General features: G+C 41.5%; 1 protein-coding gene across 1 annotated transcript; it reads left to right on the top strand.

Annotated features, from left to right (window-relative positions):
- Positions 1–337: 337 nt before the first annotated feature.
- Positions 338–18,039, top strand: LOC311421041 (myosin-1B-like; the record flags this gene model as incomplete). The annotated part of the gene is made up of 38 exons (XM_084492564.1): positions 338–541; positions 631–774; positions 867–1,023; positions 1,584–1,611; positions 1,702–1,813; positions 1,893–1,985; positions 2,101–2,164; positions 2,252–2,350; positions 2,456–2,559; positions 2,654–2,792; positions 4,314–4,432; positions 4,537–4,686; positions 4,952–5,122; positions 5,367–5,673; positions 6,025–6,098; positions 6,829–6,916; positions 7,012–7,129; positions 7,836–7,959; positions 8,045–8,181; positions 8,284–8,539; positions 9,499–9,741; positions 9,831–10,007; positions 10,087–10,232; positions 10,314–10,404; positions 10,492–10,881; positions 11,505–11,631; positions 12,675–12,793; positions 13,110–13,306; positions 13,758–13,941; positions 14,028–14,193; positions 14,361–14,485; positions 14,692–15,000; positions 15,099–15,302; positions 16,387–16,512; positions 16,633–16,803; positions 16,890–16,994; positions 17,267–17,362; positions 17,887–18,039. 38 exons carry the CDS (start codon positions 338–340, stop codon positions 18,037–18,039), a joined length of 5,817 nt encoding a protein of 1,938 aa, XP_084348690.1.
- Positions 18,040–21,225: the final 3,186 nt, after the last annotated feature.

Below are 21,225 nucleotides of genomic sequence, written 5' to 3'. Positions count from 1 at the left end.
TATAGAGTATGTTTACTGTGACAATCAATCCTTTTTTTTTTTTTTCACAGTAGGATACAGAAATACTGCTAAAGAATCTAAATCTAAAGAACAGAAAATATAAACTTAATAAGGGAATGAAAGTAAAAATGGTCTAACTCAAAGACCTCTGTCATGCTTAAGATCTAAATCAATGAAAGGATATCTAGGGGAAAACAGATTTTACAGAGAGAGAAATCTTAACAATAGTCAGAATGGAACACTACAAAGTCATGTGTGGGGTACAAAGGCATTTCTTCCTTCTTTCAGAGTTGAGTACGTTTGTTCCATTTAGCCCCTTGCTGAAGAAATTGCAGCCATGTCATCAGACTCTGAGATGGCCATCTTTGGGGAGGCAGCCCCCTACCTCCGAAAGTCAGAAAAAGAGAGAATCGAGGCCCAGAACAAGCCCTTTGATGCCAAGTCATCAGTCTTTGTGGTGCATGCTAAAGAATCCTATGTGAAAAGCACAATCCAGAGCAAAGAAGCAGGAAAGGTCACTGTCAAGACTGAAGCAGGAGAAGTGAGTAAAAAAATTAAGGCTTAAGAATACGATTTAATCTTACGCTAGACTCTTAGATGACAAATATGGTTCTTTCTTTTCTTTGGCAGACTCTGACAGTGAAGGATGACCAAATCTTCTCCATGAACCCTCCCAAGTATGATAAAATTGAGGACATGGCCATGATGACCCACCTCCATGAACCTGCTGTGCTGTACAACCTCAAAGAGCGTTATGCAGCCTGGATGATCTACGTAAGTACCAGCAGCTCTCTTCCCTTGGGTAGCTGGAAGGCCTGCTGTGCCAAGCTGAGCAGAAACCAACGTGCTGTCTCCCTTCCTCTCAGACCTACTCGGGTCTCTTCTGTGTCACTGTCAACCCCTACAAGTGGCTGCCGGTGTACAACCCGGAGGTGGTGTTGGCCTACCGAGGCAAAAAGCGCCAGGAGGCCCCTCCACACATCTTCTCCATCTCTGACAACGCCTATCAGTTCATGCTGACTGGTGAGTGCTTGATCTCATTCAAAGCAATCTAAACCAAAAAGCCTCATGGCTCGTACTGGAGCAGGTAACAAGACAGCTTCAAACACCATGGAGCTGTGTGACAGAAATTGACAATTGCAAGCCAAACTGTACCAGAAACATGCATAGATTCTGCACTGTGTATTATTGTACCAAATTCCACACTCTCCCATCGCAGAAAGAAACACTGGACTCACAGTTTGCTACTTTTTTACATTGAGGGAATAGAAAATATTATTATTCCATACAGTCCTTTATCTAATCATGGGTAGGCAGTTTGATTCGATTCCTTGATGAGAACTGTGTGAAGGGCAAGTGCATACACAGCTTGCCTGAGGACCGCATGCCTCTGGCAGTTGCGTGGGTCCAGCAGAGCTTATACTTACTACTGAGGAATGTGGAAGGAAATCCAGTACTGTCTTCTAGGAGTCAGTGCTTAGACTTTCCAAAGAAGCCCCAGCTTACATTTACAGATTTACTTTTCAGTCAGCTCAGTGCTATTCAGAACAATGGTTAAAACTTTCATTCTGCCTTTTTTACAGACCGTGAGAATCAGTCAATCCTGATCACGTAAGTACACTCACTCCCTACTCGAGTCCCTGAGGGGCTGCCCCATGCCCAGGAACCACACACTCTCTGGGTCCATGTTTGATTTGACAGTGGAGAATCCGGTGCAGGGAAGACTGTGAACACAAAGCGTGTCATCCAGTACTTTGCAACAATTGCAGCTAGTGGGGATAAGAAGAAGGAGGAGCAGTCTGGCAAAATGCAGGTGGGCTCCTAGAAGTAGGACCCTGCAAGTGTCTGATTGATTTCTGAGCTATAACATGACAATGAGGTTTCTATTTTAGGGGACACTTGAGGATCAAATCATCAGTGCCAATCCCCTGTTGGAGGCCTTTGGTAATGCCAAGACTGTGAGGAATGACAACTCCTCACGCTTTGTAAGTTGCCGCTTGGCATAAGAAAAAAATGACTTTTTTCTTATCAACACAATGCAGTCAGAGTTGGTGAGGGGGATCTAGATTTTTTAAAATTTTTTTTAATTTTTTTTTTCAGGGTAAATTTATCAGGATCCATTTTGGTGCCACGGGAAAACTGGCTTCTGCTGACATTGAAACATGTAAGACCAGGCCTCCAGGCCTGATCACATTCCTTCTGACTTTGGTGCTCAGTTCCTGTGCTAACTCTCTCCTACCGTCCTTCCCAGATCTGCTGGAGAAGTCCAGGGTCACTTTCCAGCTCAAGGCTGAAAGAAGCTACCACATATTTTATCAGATCATGTCCAACAAGAAGCCAGAGCTAATTGGTAGGAAATACCAGTAACTTCTCCAGATAGAGTTCACTGAGCAACATTTTTCATTCCTTTCCATGCCTATTGTCTTTGGATCTGTATATGTTTTGTCCTTCTCAGAGATGCTACTGATCACCACCAACCCATACGACTACCAGTATGTGAGTCAAGGGGAGATCACGGTTGCCAGCATTAATGACCAGGAAGAGCTGATGGCCACAGATGTAAGCAATGCACAGAAAGTTTCTTAGGTGGACTCTGATCTATAAACAGGCATGGTCCTTGCTTTTAAGTATTCTTTAATTTTTCCTTCATTAGAGTGCCATTGACATCCTGGGCTTCACTCCTGATGAAAAAACAGCCATTTACAAGTTGACGGGGGCTGTCATGCACTATGGGAACCTGAAGTTTAAGCAGAAGCAGCGTGAAGAGCAGGCAGAGCCAGACGGCACCGAAGGTATTATTACTACAATAAATACTGAAACACTCACTGCTACAGGCAGAGTTCAGGGTCCATGATTCAGGATCATGATTCACGTCATGAATCCATGATTCAGGGTCAGAATCATGGACTCCATCTGCATTTTTTCCCCCGATGCTAGTACTGCAGCACATTAGTGTGTCCTAACATGAGGTCTTCCCTGGAAGAGCACAGCTGAGCGAAAGATGCAGGTTACTTTGGACTACGCAAAGTATAAGGATCAGTAAATCCCAAACCGCACTTCCATCTGCTGACCAAGTAGTAGTCAGGCAGAAGGAAGTCGGGCTTTGCTGCTCTACTGAATGGCAGCTTCCCAGGTCTGGCACATAACCATTTGGAGCCGTGGATGCAACACCGATTCTACTGAAATCAAAAACTGATTTTTTTTCCGAGTCTCAGGTCAACGTAAAGTTTGGCCATTGCAAATTTCTCAGTGTGGCAAAATCATCTATTATTGTGCCAGTTCTGTTTGCCCTTAAACTTGGGAGAAGACTGTGGCAGTTTATCTTCTCTGCCCTCCGCTTACTTCATTTAGTGTGCATTTTTTCCTACTTTGCATTCTTTTGAAGACCCCGAGGAAAACAAGCAATTTATTCTGGTATTACACTATCTTTACTCATTGGATTTTCTTTTCTGTTTCTAACCTCAATATCTTTTGATGCAATTTAAGGATGTTTGGTCATTTCAAATATTAATGCAGCAATCTGCTATGTTTTTTTCCTATGTTTTCACATGATATATATAGGCATTCTTGGGCAAAGCGTTTTGCATACCATGCCTGTTAACAGGGTCCACATCTGAATTCATTGTTACAAGTAATAGTAGAAAGTATGACAAACTTTTTGAATTCTGCTTGAGCATGCACTTCTAAAAACTGGTATTCATTTCAGGTGTAGGTTCTTTAAAGCATAATTGACACTTAAGCATGGTCATCTCTTGACTATTATGTTTTTAAGGTTACTTCATCAGCAGTCACTGAAAGAGATTGCACTGTCTGGTTCTGAGAACATCTGTGATTGTCTACAACTTCACTATCATCCCGGACTTAGTTTTCCCTTTTGTCTTTTAAAACATTTCTTGAGCTTTGTCTACCTAAATGCCTCTAAGTTAAATTTTCATTCAATAAAATTCAAAATAAGCCAATGGTGAAGAAAATACACCCAACACAAATGCTCCCCAGCTTCTGGGGAATGTTGCTTATGATGAAATAAAAATATGTTACATTTTTATCTTAATTGGCCTTCTTATCTTGACTACAATTGCCTTTCGCTACTAGTTGTTTTGTTGTTGTTGTTGTTTTAAATGCAAAACAACAACAAACACAGTAGTGTCTCCTATCAAGAGACATATCAATATCTCCTATCAAATCAAGAGAAGGTTCTGTATCTGTATGTATGTGTCTTAAACTACTTATGATTTCTGCAGAAGCCATTCTGAATTTCTGCAAGATATACCTGCTGGTAAGCTAATACATGCTGCTGCCATGTGTTTGTATAGTTGCTGACAAGGCTGCCTACCTGATGGGTCTGAACTCAGCAGACCTGCTCAAGGCCCTGTGCTACCCCCGAGTCAAAGTTGGGAATGAGTATGTAACCAAGGGTCAAACTGTGCAGCAGGTAAGAAAAATTTGGTGTCTGGAAAGAAGTGTTTTGATAACAAAAACACTGGACTTCCATTTTTGCTCCATATGATAACTGCATACTTTCTGGTTTTGATTTAGGTATACAATTCAGTAGGTGCTTTGGCAAAGGCTGTTTTTGAGAAGATGTTCTTATGGATGGTTGTTCGCATCAACCAACAGCTGGATACGAAGCAACCCAGACAGTACTTCATTGGTGTCCTGGACATTGCTGGCTTTGAGATATTTGATGTAAGAGCAATGTTTTATTCACGTAATTTTAGAAGTAACTCTGCTGAAGAATTTAAGAAATGTTGCCTTTCTTTTTACAGAAATGTGTTTGATACTTTCAGTTACATCTAAAGCACCATGATTGCTACAAGCTTTTCATTGAGAATAGTTTTGTGTTGCACATATGCCAATTGAAAATCATAAAGACAGAAAATTTGCTTTAAAAGTTCATTATCCTTACCTTTCTGATTTTACCATAATAATAATCTCTGTCTGTATTCCGCAGTTCAACAGCCTGGAGCAGCTGTGCATCAATTTCACCAACGAGAAACTGCAGCAGTTCTTCAACCACCACATGTTTGTGCTGGAGCAGGAGGAGTACAAAAAGGAAGGAATTGACTGGGAGTTCATTGATTTTGGGATGGACCTGGCTGCCTGCATTGAACTCATTGAGAAGGTATCTTTGTAACCACAATGCCTAATGTTTTCAGAAACGCATCAATTTCTTACATATACAAATTTAAATTGAAATTTACGATATTGTAAATACACAGTTTTATATTATTCCATAGCTTGCTCTGCTGTGCAGAAGAATTCCACTTTAAAAGTGCATGGGAGTTTTAATATCCTCCCACTTGGGAAAATACTTCTTTATCTGTGATTCTTTCTGCCTTTTCATGTCTTCTTTCTGCATCTTCCAGCCCATGGGCATCTTTTCCATCCTGGAAGAGGAGTGCATGTTCCCCAAGGCAACTGACACCTCTTTCAAGAACAAGCTCTATGACCAGCATCTGGGCAAGTCCAACAACTTCCAGAAGCCCAAGCCTGGTAAAGGCAAGGCCGAGGCCCACTTTTCACTTGTGCACTATGCTGGCACAGTGGACTACAACATCTCTGGCTGGCTTGACAAGAACAAGGATCCCCTGAATGAAACTGTTGTTGGGCTGTACCAGAAATCATCCTTGAAGACACTGGCCTTACTCTTTGCCTCTGCTGGTGGAGAAGCAGGTTAGGTTTTTTTATTTGTTTTTTATTGACTCTTCCAGAAAAATAAATGTGAGTAAAATGCACTCCAGGAACTGCATTTTGTGCAGAGTCTTCCATGGCTTTAATTTATTAAGAAAGGAAAAGATCAAATATATTTCAGGCCTCCACTCTGCCATGTTAATCCTGCAGACTCCAGTGATCACCTTATTTTGATTCTCTACTCCTTTAGACTGAATGTTGTCTTATTTCCCACTGCATATTAGTTTCCTTTTTAGCATGATTAATACTTATGACCAACATTCTTGCAGTCTCATAGAGAAGAATTCTACAACTCAAAGTTGTAATACCATCTTTTTTTTTGCTATTCTTCAGAGAGTGGTGGTGGTGGCAAGAAGGGAGGCAAGAAGAAGGGTTCTTCTTTCCAGACTGTATCAGCTCTTTTCAGAGTAAGTACATGTACAGAAGTAATTGTCTCTCTTTATTTTTTTCTCCTTTTTCCTTTTCTTCCTTGAAGATTCTGACACCTCACAGTAAATCCAACAAGGTCATTTTACTGTACCTGTTAACGTTTTTCTTTGTGTCAAAAACATCTTGTAAGTTATTTATAAAAAAGCTAGCATCAAATCAGCTTAGGCCAGGGGGAAGATACACGTCTATTTTGTCTTTCTATGAATGTTGGAAAAAGTACTTAGGTCAGGCTACAGTTTCATTTACTTGTTAGTATATCAGTTAGTAGGACCAAGATCCTCCCCCTCTCCTCTGTCTTGGGAGGACAATGGTGGATGTATTTGCTTCCCTGAGGCACCTATAATCTGGATATGCACATAAATTTGCATATGAATATATATATGGAGACAAGGCAACAGGGAAATGCCAAGTCCAGCTTCCACTCCACCAATGCACAGAGCATAAGGCACTCTTGTTTTAGCACTAGCTACTATCTGGTATCCTGAACAGTTTTTCACACTGTGTGGAAGAGGTGTATCTCTGAACAGCTTTTCCACTACTCCAAACCAGAACCTCAAGACTAAAATGTACAAAAAAACCCCACAAGTTAGCATGGCTCTATGTGCAAATAATAGATCCATTATTCCTTTCCAACAATAATCGTATCTGACAGTAATAACTGAAGAGCTAACATTTGTTAATGAAAAACATTTGCTCATGATTCTACAGGAGAATCTAAACAAGCTGATGACCAATCTACGGAGCACTCACCCCCATTTTGTGCGCTGTATCATCCCCAATGAAACAAAAACACCTGGTAAGAACCTCAAGTAGAGAGAAATCTGACTGTGATGCAACCATTACACTCTATGCTTTATAATGAAATATCAAATAATTGTCTCAATTGCTTAGGTGCCATGGAACATGAACTGGTGCTGCACCAGCTGCGCTGTAATGGTGTTCTGGAAGGGATCAGAATTTGCAGGAAGGGATTCCCCAGCAGAATCCTCTATGCAGACTTCAAACAGAGGTCAGATTCCTTTCTTCTCTCTCCGCTTTGTCCTTACTGCATAAGCTGCATATCTTAACTATTTTAACATGGTTATTATTAACATGGTTATTTTTGAATTTCATAACTATCTAAAACTGAAAGAAAGGCAAAGTTCCTGGAATATATAGACAAAAACATGTATGGCAAGGGAGAAAATGTTGAGAAATGAAGGGCTCCTCAGGTGTCCTTACTAATTTTTGCTCATAACACAACCAAGCTTTGCTAAAGTTTCTGATTATGGAAGCTAGATAGAGCTCCACAAACCTGTGCTTGAAAGATTTGAAAATGAAGATTGATATGTAGATACAACAAATTCTCATACAAAAATTACAAACTTGGGTAGAGTGCTTTATACGTTGTATCAGCTCCTAGTTTCAGTGGAAGATGATTTATTCCTACACACATGGTAGCAATGTTCCTGTCTAGAAATTTTCTATTCAATAACAACAGCACAGTTTAAGGAAAAAAAATAGCTAGCAATCAGCATCCCATTTTCAACTAATAACTGTAAAATTTTCCTTAATTTTGTCCTTGTATTATTGACTTGATTACAAATGTCATCTCTAAACAAGGTATGTAATACCAACATTCACAGCCTCCTTCTGCTGCACAAAATTAATTTAAATAAACAGTCTAACCTTATGACTTGAGATTGCGTTAATTCATATTTCCTTTCATTCAATAGGTACAAGGTGCTTAATGCCAGCGCTATCCCAGAGGGACAGTTCATTGATAGCAAAAAGGCTTCTGAGAAGCTTCTGGGGTCAATTGATGTGGATCACACCCAGTACAAATTTGGTCACACCAAGGTACAAACTCTTCCTGACTCAATCACTATGTGCCTGTGCCTAGTTCTACCTGGCAGTGATGTGTTGCAACGTTCCCTTTCTCAAGGTGTTCTTCAAAGCTGGGCTGCTAGGGCTCCTGGAGGAGATGAGGGATGAGAAGCTGGCACAGCTCATCACTCGCACACAGGCCAGGTGCAGGGGCTTCCTGATGAGAGTGGAGTACCAGAGAATGGTGGAGAGGAGGTAGACATTGCTCATCTTCAGTTAGAGTCATTTTCCTCTGGGGGAAAGCGTCACCATTCATCACACTGAAAATAATCAATGTATAATTTCATTATGCTTCAGGGAGTCCATCTTCTGCATCCAGTACAACGTTCGTGCATTCATGAATGTCAAGCACTGGCCCTGGATGAAGCTGTTCTTTAAGATCAAGCCCTTGCTGAAGAGTGCAGAATCTGAGAAGGAGATGGCCAACATGAAGGAAGAATTTGAGAAAACCAAGGAAGAGCTTGCAAAATCTGAGGCAAAGAGGAAGGAGCTGGAGGAGAAAATGGTGTCTCTGCTTCAGGAGAAAAATGATCTGCAGCTACAAGTACAGGCAGTGAGTATTATTAATGTATTTATTCCAGGGGTAAATAAACAAGGTCTATGCTCTTGCATGGTACAGAACTCTCAAACTGCACACAAAACTGCTTTACAAAATATTGTAACTTGTATCACTAAAGATAAAATTGAGACCCCTCAATGTCACCATTGTAATGTTGGTGTTCCAGCTTGGGAAGATTTTCTGTCTCAGAACCCACTGGTATGTGACTCCATGTAAGCTCGCTGTATGTGGCCCAAGTGTAGTCACTAGAGATTTGGTATATATAGTTTATGGAGTCAAGAGAGGGACCCAGTTGACTACACATTCTGTCTTTCAATGGTTACCTAAACAAAAGGGCCTTGTGGCATTTCTTACCATATATGGTATTTCACCTGTACTCCTGCAGCTACTACTGCAGGAAGACAAAAATAACCTCTACAACCAAACACAACTGCCCACCCTATGTAGGTGTAAAATGCCCTTTGGAACATCAAAAGTTTTGGGAATATTTTGCTCAAAATGCCTTTAAGTGTCTACTTTACAGCTTGGAAATACTGTCAAATAGACACTACCAATTGCAATTAGATTATGTACTGACTTAACAAATTCAAAATTAGTTATGCCAAGAAAAGCTATTACAGAGAAAAACACAAAAAGATCTGTGTACAATTCTGTTATTAAAAAAAAAAAAGAAAAAAAGACGAAGAAGAAAAGAAATTTTATATATTATATACCTTAATTATAAATAATGCAAGATAATACCTGATTAGAGCACTTAAAAGATGAGGGGGAAAAAAAAAAGATTCAGAACAGGTATAGCAAAAATAATTTCCCACAAGATAAAATCATAATTCCGTACCTTTTTGTTTGTTTATTTGTTTGTTTGTTTGTTTTTTCTGTATGAAATAACCTTTTTTTATTCCAAGTTTCCTAAACTTGACACTAGCAAACATGACTATCTTTCTCCACATCAGGAAGCTGATGCCTTAGCTGATGCTGAGGAAAGATGTGATCAGCTCATCAAAACTAAAATCCAGCTGGAAGCCAAAATTAAGGAGGTGACAGAACGGGCCGAGGATGAGGAAGAAATTAATGCTGAGCTGACTGCCAAGAAGAGGAAACTGGAGGATGAATGTTCAGAGCTGAAGAAAGACATTGATGACCTGGAGCTAACCTTGGCCAAGGTTGAAAAGGAAAAACATGCCACCGAAAACAAGGTATGAGGCAGAAGACATCAGTCATACTGTGCTATTATGGGAGTCTTGTACCTACTTGCTTTAATTACACTTGCTCCTTCTCATCAAAGGTGAAAAACCTCACAGAGGAGATGGCATCCCTGGATGAGACCATTGCCAAGCTGACAAAAGAGAAGAAAGCCCTCCAAGAGGCCCACCAGCAGACACTGGACGACCTGCAGGCCGAAGAGGACAAAGTCAATACATTGACCAAAGCTAAAACCAAGCTGGAGCAGCAAGTGGATGATGTAAGCACATGTGCCTCCAGCGAGACAGGACAGGTATGGAGTTCAACCTGCCTGGCATTAATGGTGTCGTTGTGTTTAGCTGGAAGGGTCCCTGGAGCAAGAGAAGAAACTGCGCATGGACCTTGAAAGGGCTAAGAGGAAACTTGAGGGAGACCTGAAGTTGGCCCATGATAGCATAATGGATTTGGAAAATGATAAACAGCAGCTGGATGAGAAACTGAAGAAGTAAGTGTGGTTGTGGGACAAATAACATGGATTTACTATGTACTTTTATTCAGGTGTTAACAGTGTATGCTTTGTGCAAAGGAAAGACTTTGAAATCAGCCAGATCCAGAGCAAAATTGAGGATGAGCAAGCCCTGGGCATGCAATTACAGAAGAAGATCAAGGAGCTGCAGGCAAGCCTCTGGTCCTTCCCTTCAGCCCTTCAGAAGGACATCAATACAAGTAGGGCATGGGTGTGAAGGGTCTTGCATTTTCCCCAGGCCCGTATCGAGGAACTGGAGGAGGAAATTGAGGCAGAGCGAACCTCTCGGGCAAAAGCAGAGAAGCACCGTGCTGACCTCTCCAGAGAGCTGGAGGAGATCAGCGAGCGCCTGGAAGAAGCTGGAGGGGCTACGGCAGCTCAGATTGAGATGAACAAGAAGCGTGAGGCAGAATTTCAGAAGATGCGCCGCGACCTCGAAGAGGCCACGCTGCAGCACGAAGCCACAGCTGCCGCCCTGCGGAAGAAGCACGCAGACAGCACAGCTGAGCTTGGGGAGCAGATCGACAACCTGCAACGAGTCAAGCAGAAGCTGGAGAAGGAGAAGAGTGAGCTGAAGATGGAGATAGATGACTTGGCCAGTAACATGGAGTCTGTCTCCAAAGCCAAGGTGCTGAAATACATCTTCACAGTAGTTCAAACTTAATCAAGTATTCATATTTTATTATTTAAGTTAATCATATTTTAAAATACACAGTAGTTCTTTACCACTTGATATTGTGTTTACATTCTTTAATAGTAGTATAATAATTGTTCCTTTTTCTGAAAGACATATATCTTTAGCTGAAGCACCTAACCTAAGGATATATAGACTGTCGTTGGATGTGTCACTATATGTTTGCTTGGTTCACAATTCTTGGTTCTCACTGTTTGGTTCACAATATTATACTGAATGATGCTGACATTAACAGTTTTTTAGCTTTTTTTTTTCAACTAGAAATTGCTCTTACCCTACATTTCTTTTTTCTTCCTATTTTTCTTCCACTCCTGTAAATACTTCAATTATGTAATCTGTAAGTGACAAACAGAAATGCCCTGTTACAGTGTGCCATCATCTTGTATTTCAGAAACTGAGTGCATGTAAATTAATTGTACAGATATTGGAGCTGGAGGTGCAAGTTTTATAGAACTGAGACATTTTGACTCTCTTTGAACTCTCTTCATGAGAATTCAGATTCCCAGTAATTGTGTTGAACCACCAATTTTCCTTCATTCTGTTCATCATGAAAATAGGCAAATTTGGAGAAGATGTGTCGTTCTCTAGAAGATCAACTCAGTGAGATTAAAACAAAGGAGGAGGAGCAACAACGCACAATTAATGACATCAGTGCTCAGAAAGCTCGTCTACAAACAGAATCTGGTAAGACATTTATATTTTTTAAGAGAACATTGTAAATAAATAAATAAATAAATAAGGACTTATAAAGGGGGGGTTTAAAAGGGATCACAGAGACCTGGAGTCTTGGTGGAAACCAAGATAAACAAAAGCCAGAAATGTGTTCTTGTGGCAAAGAAGGCCAACAAAATCCTGAGCTGCATTAGGAGTGTTGCCAGCAGATGAATGGAAGGTGATCCTTCCCTGTTCTGCAGCACTGGTAAGGTCATACCTGGCATGCTGTGTCCAATGCTAAGCTCCCCAGTGCCAGAGAATTGTACATATTCACAAGTAAGCCTAGTACAGAACCAATTATATAGTTAAGGCATTCTAGATTGAAGGAAGAATTCATCTCTCTCATAAGCTAGACTTCATCCCTCTGCTTCACAGGAGAAAATCAGGAGATGCTGGGAATATATACCTTGTCACATGCACCATTTAGTATTCATGTTGTAAGCTTGAAGTGACCACCAATCTTAGTGCAAATGTAAAGCAAAAATGCTCAGATATCAACAAAGGGGAAATGATGTATCTCATGTACTGCCTCTTAAATGAATATTTAATTCAGATATATATATGAGGATCAGTGACTAATATTCAATGAATAGAATAAAATTTTGTTTAACAAAATAACTTTCATACTCATTTGATTATCACGGTTAATAAGGTTTTAAATGTCATATAGAGGTTCTCTTACTCAGTATAGAAATGATCCTTCTGGGCACCTGGCCAGTCCAACACAGATGTGAGAAATGTAAGAAGAAAATATATGTAATAAGATCATGTAATGTAATAAGATCAATAAGTGTATGTAATAATAAATAATATACATAAATGTATGTAATAAAATGAATGTAATAAATTGATACAAAAATTACGGACTAAGATCAAAATGTAATAAGGAGAAATGTATGTAATAAGATCATTAGCTTTTGTGAGCTCTCCTAAATACACTGTCAAAGCTCTAACTATGCAGAACACAGGCATCAATGAGAATGAAAGGCCTATGTATCTACAAACTTTCCCAGGTGAATATTCACGCCAGGTGGAGGAGAAAGATGCTCTGATTTCTCAGCTATCAAGAGGCAAGCAGGCATTCACCCAACAGATTGAGGAACTCAAGAGGCACTTAGAAGAAGAGATAAAGGTGGGTAGGCTTCCAAATTCTATCTTGTCCACTGGATTTTTCCTCACCAAAATGTGCTTCAGACACACATGAGATTACAGAGACACCATGCTGAGAGGGAAAAAAACACAAACTCTTAGTTCATTTAGTGCAATTTACCTTTGCTCCCTGATACCTACCATCTATCCATTAGATTTCCATTTTGCAGATTCCCAACTCTCCCGTCCTCATTCAATACATTGCCATCATTCTCATGGGAGAATAATATTTCAGTCAGGACATTTACACATTTCCAAGGAGATTTCTATTCCTTGACCCACTACTATTTTTCCCCCAGGCCAAGAATGCCTTGGCCCACGCCTTGCAGTCTGCTCGCCACGACTGTGACTTGCTCCGGGAACAATATGAGGAGGAGCAGGAAGCAAAGGGAGAGCTGCAGCGTGCCCTGTCCAAAGCCAACAGTGAAGTGTCCCAGTGGAGAACCAAATATGAGACAGACGCTATTCAGCGCACGGAGGAGCTGGAGGAGGCCAAGTGCGTGGGGAAAGTGGGGAAGGTTGAGAGAAAGTAACAATGGAAATTTCAGGAGACCACTATAATAGTGTCAGAAAGAATCCAATGCTGCACTTTGGGGTGGGGTGGCAGGAAGAAGGAAAATATAACCAAGAGAGAATATGCACTGAGCAAAGCAGAAGCACCAAAGCTCTTCAGACGCAGAATAGAAGAGTGACCAGTGCTAGAGTGAATACCAGAGTGAACAGCAGAGAGTGACTTGCTAGAGCCCAGCATTCAGACACGGAAATACTATGACTGTCTAGAAGAGATCTTAATCTCTGTGTAAACGGGGATCACACAGTGCAAAGTGGCCAAGTGTGCTCTGTGAGCACAAAGTGGCCAAGTGGCTGTATGTTTTGTTTTTGCTTTGTTTTTGTTTTTTTAATGAGAACTTGCTTTCTTACTGGCAACTGTGCTTACCACCTCCCAGGAAGAAACTGGCACAGCGCCTGCAGGATGCAGAGGAACATGTTGAAGCCGTCAACGCCAAATGTGCTTCCCTGGAAAAGACAAAGCAGAGGCTGCAGAACGAGGTGGAAGACCTGATGATTGACGTGGAGCGGTCAAATGCTGCCTGCGCAGCTCTGGACAAGAAGCAGAAGAACTTTGACAAGGTATTCTGGCCTCTGGCCCTGTGCTTCCTGGGCAGGGCATCCCCTCACAATTGCCACATCCATACTCACGCCCTGTTGCTCCTCAGATCCTGGCAGAGTGGAAGCAGAAGTACGAGGAAACACAGGCTGAGCTGGAAGCTTCCCAGAAGGAGTCTCGCTCTCTCAGCACGGAGCTGTTTAAGATGAAGAATGCCTATGAGGAGTCCCTGGACCACCTGGAAACACTGAAGCGTGAGAACAAGAACTTGCAGCGTAAGTTGCTGGTCCTCTACTCCTGGTAGAGCTTTCTCACAACCGTGTCTGACTTTCCACATGTTTTTTTGCCTCCAGGTCTGCAAAGATGCCTGTTGCCTCAGTGTGGCAGGACACTTCCCCTTTTGCCCTGTGTATGAAAATGCTGTTCATCTTTGTTTCCACAGAGGAGATTTCTGACCTCACAGAGCAGATTGCGGAGGGAGGAAAGGCAATTCATGAGCTGGAGAAAGTCAAGAAGCAGATTGAGCAGGAGAAATCAGAACTTCAGGCTGCTCTGGAGGAAGCAGAGGTAGCTGGCATTATTTATTTCTGTCTTACAGGTCTTGGATCTCGATCTCATTATAAGCAGCGTGAAGTCATTCCAGATACAAGAGGATAAGAATGCTTCTATAAAACTGTAGAGATATCATCAGAAACACTGCACTTTGCTTTACTCAGAGCTTGAGGTTCAATATTTTTCACATAAGTATTTAATTTGCATTCATTCCTGTACAGGCCTCCCTGGAACATGAAGAAGGAAAGATCCTTCGCATCCAACTTGAGCTCAACCAGGTCAAGTCTGAGATTGACAGGAAGATAGCAGAGAAAGATGAGGAAATCGACCAGCTGAAGAGAAATCACCTCCGAGTTGTGGAGTCCATGCAAAGCACCCTGGATGCTGAGATCAGGAGCAGGAACGAAGCCCTGCGGCTGAAGAAGAAGATGGAGGGAGACCTGAATGAAATGGAGATCCAGCTGAGCCATGCCAACCGCCAGGCTGCAGAGGCACAAAAAAACCTGAGAAACACACAGGGAGTGCTCAAGGTCTATTGAATTAAAGATGCTCATAGACAAGTCTTAGCTAAAATTTTCTGTTCCAAAGGACTCTGGTCTGCTTATAATTTCTTTCACTTGTACTGCAGGATACCCAGATACACTTGGATGATGCTCTCAGAACACAGGAGGACCTGAAGGAGCAGGTGGCCATGGTGGAGCGCAGAGCAAACCTCTTGCAGGCTGAGATTGAGGAGCTGCGGGCAGCCCTGGAGCAGACAGAGCGGTCACGGAAAGTGGCTGAGCAGGAGCTTCTGGATGCAAGCGAGCGTGTGCAGCTCCTCCATACCCAAGTCAGTGAACAAATATATTTAATATTTATATTTCTGCTCCATACAAAGGAAGTACCTGGAGACTAGCTGTGTAACAACATTTAGTAGTTATAAGTAAGTGTAGTTAGTAGTTATAAGTAACAGCATTTAGTAAGTTATATGTTGCAAAGGTCACAGTATGGATAAGAAATACTAAAAGTGAGTTTTCAGCCTCAGAAACAAGATGGAATTCATTAGACTATAGTAGAGATTTATTTTAAAAGTAATAAATTAAGAGGAGAATTGGAGGTTCATGCCCTATTGCTTCTGTAAGTTCACTACCTTTCCTACATCTGAGATTGTAAAGTCAGACTTAGGTTGATGATTATGCTTATCACAGGAATTATGTTCAAACAGGAATACACTAATACTGTCCTTAACATCTTTTAGCAAAGTTAGTGTAAGTATTCTGTAGAACTGCCACTAGACTGAAAATGATAAGGAAAGATTATGTTGTTTTTCTTTGCAAGTATAAATTCCTTCTGTGTTGACCCACAAACTGTGTGGAAATTTTATGGAAGACATTCTTGAAATATTGGAGCTCGTCACTAAGAAACTAGCTAACAGCTACTTAAACAGCTAAACAGCTAAGAAACTAGTAGCTACCACCACAACTCCTTTAGAACAGAATTCCATGGGACCTGACGGCACAATTTACATTAAAGACCAACATTTTGCAGTGTTCTTGATTTGATATTACAAGGTAATGGAAACAAAATTGTGATGTTCTTGCTCTTAAGCAGCACACCAACTTGAGCAACACCAAGATGAAGCCGGAAACGGTTATATCCCAAATTCAGAGGGAAATGTAAGAAACAGTTCTTAGAGAACTGACATAATCATTAAATCTATTTTAATTTTTTAACAAGGGTATCTCAATGACTCAATGACTCAATGACTCAAAAAATATCTCAATGGCAGTCTTCTAGCACAACTATTAAACAGCAGTATATATTCTTCATATAACACATTAACAGAACTCTAAATAAAAGTAGGGAAATTATTTATTGCCAGGGATGGTATACTAAAGCTGCTGGAGAAAACACTATGTTTTTTTCTCAAACAGAACACCAGCTTAATCAACACCAAGAAGAAGCTGGAAACAGACATTGCCCAAATTCAGGGTGAAATGGAAGACACCATCCAGGAAGCCCGCAATGCTGAAGAGAAGGCCAAGAAGGCCATCACAGATGTGAGTTGGGGTCTCCTTTCACTGATGATGGTGGATTTATCCCCGCCTCCTCCCCCCCCAAAAAAAAAAAAAAAAAAAATGTCTTCAGCTGCAAGACGCCTTTGATTCTTTCTTCTCCAGGCGGCCATGATGGCAGAAGAGCTGAAGAAGGAGCAGGACACCAGTGCTCACCTGGAAAGAATGAAGAAGAACCTGGACCAGACAGTGAAGGACCTGCAGCACCGTCTGGATGAGGCTGAGCAGCTGGCCCTGAAAGGAGGCAAGAAGCAAATCCAGAAGCTGGAGGCCAGGGTGCGTGGGGCTGGTATTTGTGCACAAGTGAGCATGTCCCTTGGAGAGGTACCGGAGAAGCTCCAAAGACAGATTTTTCATTGCAGGTGCGGGAGCTGGAAGGGGAGGTTGATGCTGAGCAGAAGCACAGCGCTGAAGCTGTGAAGGGTGTGCGCAAGTACGAGAGGAGGGTGAAGGAGCTGACCTACCAGGTAAGGGAGAAGAGGTGTTTTTTTTTGTGGTTACACACCCTTCTCTCTGGAGTTGAATATGTTAGCATAGTGACTCATGAGGGTTTTCTTTCCATCCTTCTCAGTTAGTCATTGACACAGTTAGCAAGTTTTTTAGCTCTGTATAACTGAACAGCAGTGCTCTGTAAGGCATGTAACTGTCTCTGTTTCATTTAGAAGAAACTTAGGGAGATAGGAAAAGAAGCGTTGCTATTATTTACCATTTTCTTGCCATTGTTTAACATTGTCTGTAGTCTGAGGAAGACCGGAAGAATGTTCTCAGGCTCCAGGATCTGGTGGACAAGCTGCAAATGAAAGTGAAATCCTACAAGAGGCAAGCCGAGGAGGCTGTAAGTATCATTCTGAAAAGGGCCAGACTTCCTTCTGGTGAAGCTGGAACTCAGTTTTGGTGTTTCCTTCTGTCTAGGTTTTAAATTTTTTTACTTTTTTGATGTTTCTTCTCCCACAACCCCAACACAATTGGTTATGCAAGAGTAAGAACATTTGGAAGTGACTAAACGGCTTCTTCTCTAGTTTTGCCCTACGCCTCAATTTCCCCCTCTATCTCTTCACTTTTACCAAGACTATTTTAAGCAGCTGCCAAACTTTATCTCTGCCATGGACTCAGCTGGGACTGTGCTCTGTCTAAACTGGCCATGGCCTTTTTCACAACCTAATGTCCTTTTCTCTTCTGGCACACACAACATCTTAAACAGCTTCTTTCCTTTTGTTTGGAAGCTGCCCTGCTTGCCCAGCATTTGAATTTTTGTCTGGCCAGTTCTAAGATATTAAATGCCTTAGAAAAACTTTCCCCATTGGGTATTCTGACAGCACAAAAAGCCTGTTGTTTTCATGACTCTCTTTCCCTGAACAGGAGGAGCTGTCCAATGTCAACCTCTCCAAATTCCGCAAGATCCAGCATGAGCTGGAGGAAGCCGAGGAGCGGGCTGACATTGCAGAGTCGCAGGTCAACAAGCTCCGAGCAAAGAGCCGGGAGTTTCATAAGAAGTCAGAAGAGGAGGAATAAGTCTCATAAGGCTAAAAAGTGACCTGAGGCATGCATAAAATGTAAACTTCTGTGTTGCTTTTTTATATAATTATCGTTTATATCTAGGTAATAAAGACAGTAGAAACCTTTGTATATGAACAGTGATTAGCATGTTGTAATTATTTATTCCAGTATTCATTACTTTTAGAGTGTGTGTGTACTGCTTATGTTTACATTTAAGAATATTTTAAACAAGAATACATTTTTACATTAACTTTTTTTAAAATGCATGGGAAATAATGATGACTACCACAAAACAGTCACCATTTCACAGATGTGGAGAGTAGAAAGAATCTACAGTTTAAAGAACATGGAGAGAAAAAGAGCTGGGCTGCAGACTCCAAGGTGTAGGCAGAGCTTAGTGTTTTATGGACAAGAGAAACGTAATTGAACATATATTAAGAAGACAGACAAAGGTGATGGAGTGTTTTTGTTTGGTTGGTTGGTTTGGTTTGTGTTTGTTGTTTTTTTTGTTTGTTTGTTTTTTTTGAGTTACAATTTAATATAAAAAATAATATCAGAGATAAATAAGATAAAGTCTATGTGAAAAGCACTTTCAAGTAGAATGATTAGAGATTTTTGTAAAGTGTTAGTATGGTATTGGAAAGTTTGCTTACTCACTTACAAAACACTGGACTTGAATACAGATGGGTATTTCTATATTGGAAAAAAAAATCCTGCAGTTTCTCTAAAAAAACAGTTATCTAGTTTCTAGTCTGTGAAACAAAAGAAGACTGCAATCAACTCTTTATTTTGCTAACTAAGTATTATAAGTAAGTGTTGGTGCAAGATAATCATCTCATATTAAGTGATGATGACTCATTCAATAAGATTAAGAGAAAGGATATACAGAAGCTACTCCAAGTTTAATTTAAGGTTTTTACACAGTAAGGAAAATCTTTAACACAACCATTCATGGACTTAAACAAAAGTTAAGAATGCAAGAGGTATAGCAGCTATCAACAGTGGATGGAGATCTTTTATATCTGTTAATGTACATATATAAAAAGTGACTTCTATAGAAACCAAGCATCATTTCATAGTGAATTGCATGTTCTGAATGAGAATGCCAAACAAGCCCACTATCTTCTTCCTGCCTATGCAACTAACTCCATGGCAGACAAATCTTCAGTCTGGGCAGTTTCTTAAAAAATTTAGTTCCCTTCCTCAAATGCCTAAAGCGAAGCTTTAGCACTGGATGGAAGAAGTCTGCACTCTTCTCCACAACTCACAAGCTAAGGCCAGTGCTGTGGCAGGTGTGCCATGCTGTAAGAAGAGTTAGTCTCCGGCAATTCTGAAGAAATATCACAGTGAGAAGGGGGTGATGCATGCCTCATCCTCATAACAAGAGGAAGAGGCTGTTACACTATGCCAAGATCCTCTGTGAACAAAATTAATCAACCTTTTACTCTGTCCATAGGTCCATTTCAAGCATCAGGACCAGTGGCTCTGTCTGTCCTACTCAGGCCCACCAGTTCTGCCTCCTCCTTCCCCTCATCACTTAATAACCCTAAGTTCCCCTTCGTCTGTTCACAGACTATCTTGCCTGTTTATTGCCATTCTCAGCATACTAGGCTTTTTCATTTTCCTAACAACAGTTTATTAGCCCAAAACCATGGTGCAATTAGATAAATATGATCTGATTGCTATCACAGACACGTGGTGGGGTGGATCATATAACTGGAACATTGGAATAGATGGCTATAAGCTCTTCAGAAGAGATAGACAGACAAGGAATAGAGGGGGTATTGCCCTCTACACTAGGGAAGAGATTGTCTGTGAAGAAATTGTGAAGAAATGTCTCTGAGAAACAACCACAGACAGGTTGAGAGTTTATGGGTGAGAGTTAAGGACCGCACCAATAAAGAACAGCTTGTGTTCAGGGTCTACTACAGGCCGCCTGATCAAGGGCAACCTGTAGATGAGGCATTCTTGCTTCAGCTACAAGAAGCATCACACTCACACGCTCTTATCCTGATAGGGGACTTCAACTACCTGGATGTCTACTGAGAAAACTACACAGCAGGTTGTGAGCAATCCAGAAGATTCCTAGAGTACACTGAGGATAACTTCCAGGTCCAGGTACTAGACAAACCAACCAGAGCAGAAGCTTTACTTTACCTGGTGCTCACCAACATGGAAGAGCTCATTAAAAACGTCAAGATTGGAGGCAGTCTGGGCCACAGTGACCACACTCTGGTTGAGTTTGAGATCTCAAGGAATACAGACCTGGCAAAGAGCAAAGTCCGGGCCCTGAACTTCTGAAGAAGAAAGTTCAAGCTGTTTAAAGACCTAGTAGCTGAGATCCCCTGGAACACTGTCCTTAGGGACAAAGGAGCTGAGCAGAGCTGGAGACTCTTTAAGCATGTTTTCCTTAGAGTACAAGAATGCTCCATCCCTCTACATAAAAAAGCAGGCAAAGAGGACAGACAACCAGGATGGCTGAGCAAGAACCTGCTGGTCAAACTGAGGTGCAAGAAAGAAATGCACAGGCAGTGGAAGCAGGGTCATGTGGCCTGCGAAGATTACAGGGATGTAGTTCAGATGTACAGGGATGGGATAAGAAAAGCCAAGGCACAGACGGAACAGAGCTTGGCAAGGGATGCAAAGAATAACAGGAAGGGATTCTAGGTACATTGCTCAGAAGAAGAAAGGCCAATGAGAGTGTACCCCCTCTGATGGATGAGAAGCGTGAATTGGCACTGACAGACTTGGAGAAGGCTGAAGTACTCAACAACTTCTTTGCCTCAGTCTTCACTGATAGTCAGGCTTCCCATGTCTTTCATTTCCCTAAAGCCGTAGAGGAAGGCTGGGGGAGCAAAGTCCCTCCCACTGTAAGTGAATAGCAGGTTCAAGACCACCCGATGAAAATAAACACATATGAGTCTACGGGGCCTGATGGCATGCATTCCAGGGTCCTGAAGGAATTGGCTGATTTAGTTGCCAAGCCTCTCTCCAACCTATTTGAAAAGTCCTGGAAGTCAGGCAAAGTTGTACTGGGTCTGACTGGGGTGGTGTTAACTTTCTTTGCAGCAGCCCATGCAGGGCTGTGCTCTGCATGTGTAGCTCAAACAGCATTGGTATCACACTAGTGTTGTGTCTGATGAGAAATGTTCACACAGCACCAGGACTCCCTCCAGCCCCCAAGAGCCAACAAGCTGGGGG

This window comes from Aythya ferina (genome assembly GCF_964211825.1).
Source record: "Aythya ferina genome assembly, chromosome: 18".
Lineage (NCBI taxonomy): Eukaryota > Metazoa > Chordata > Aves > Anseriformes > Anatidae > Aythya > Aythya ferina.
Note: the sequence above shows the minus strand (reverse complement) of the source record. Positions and strands in the feature narration are given on the sequence as shown.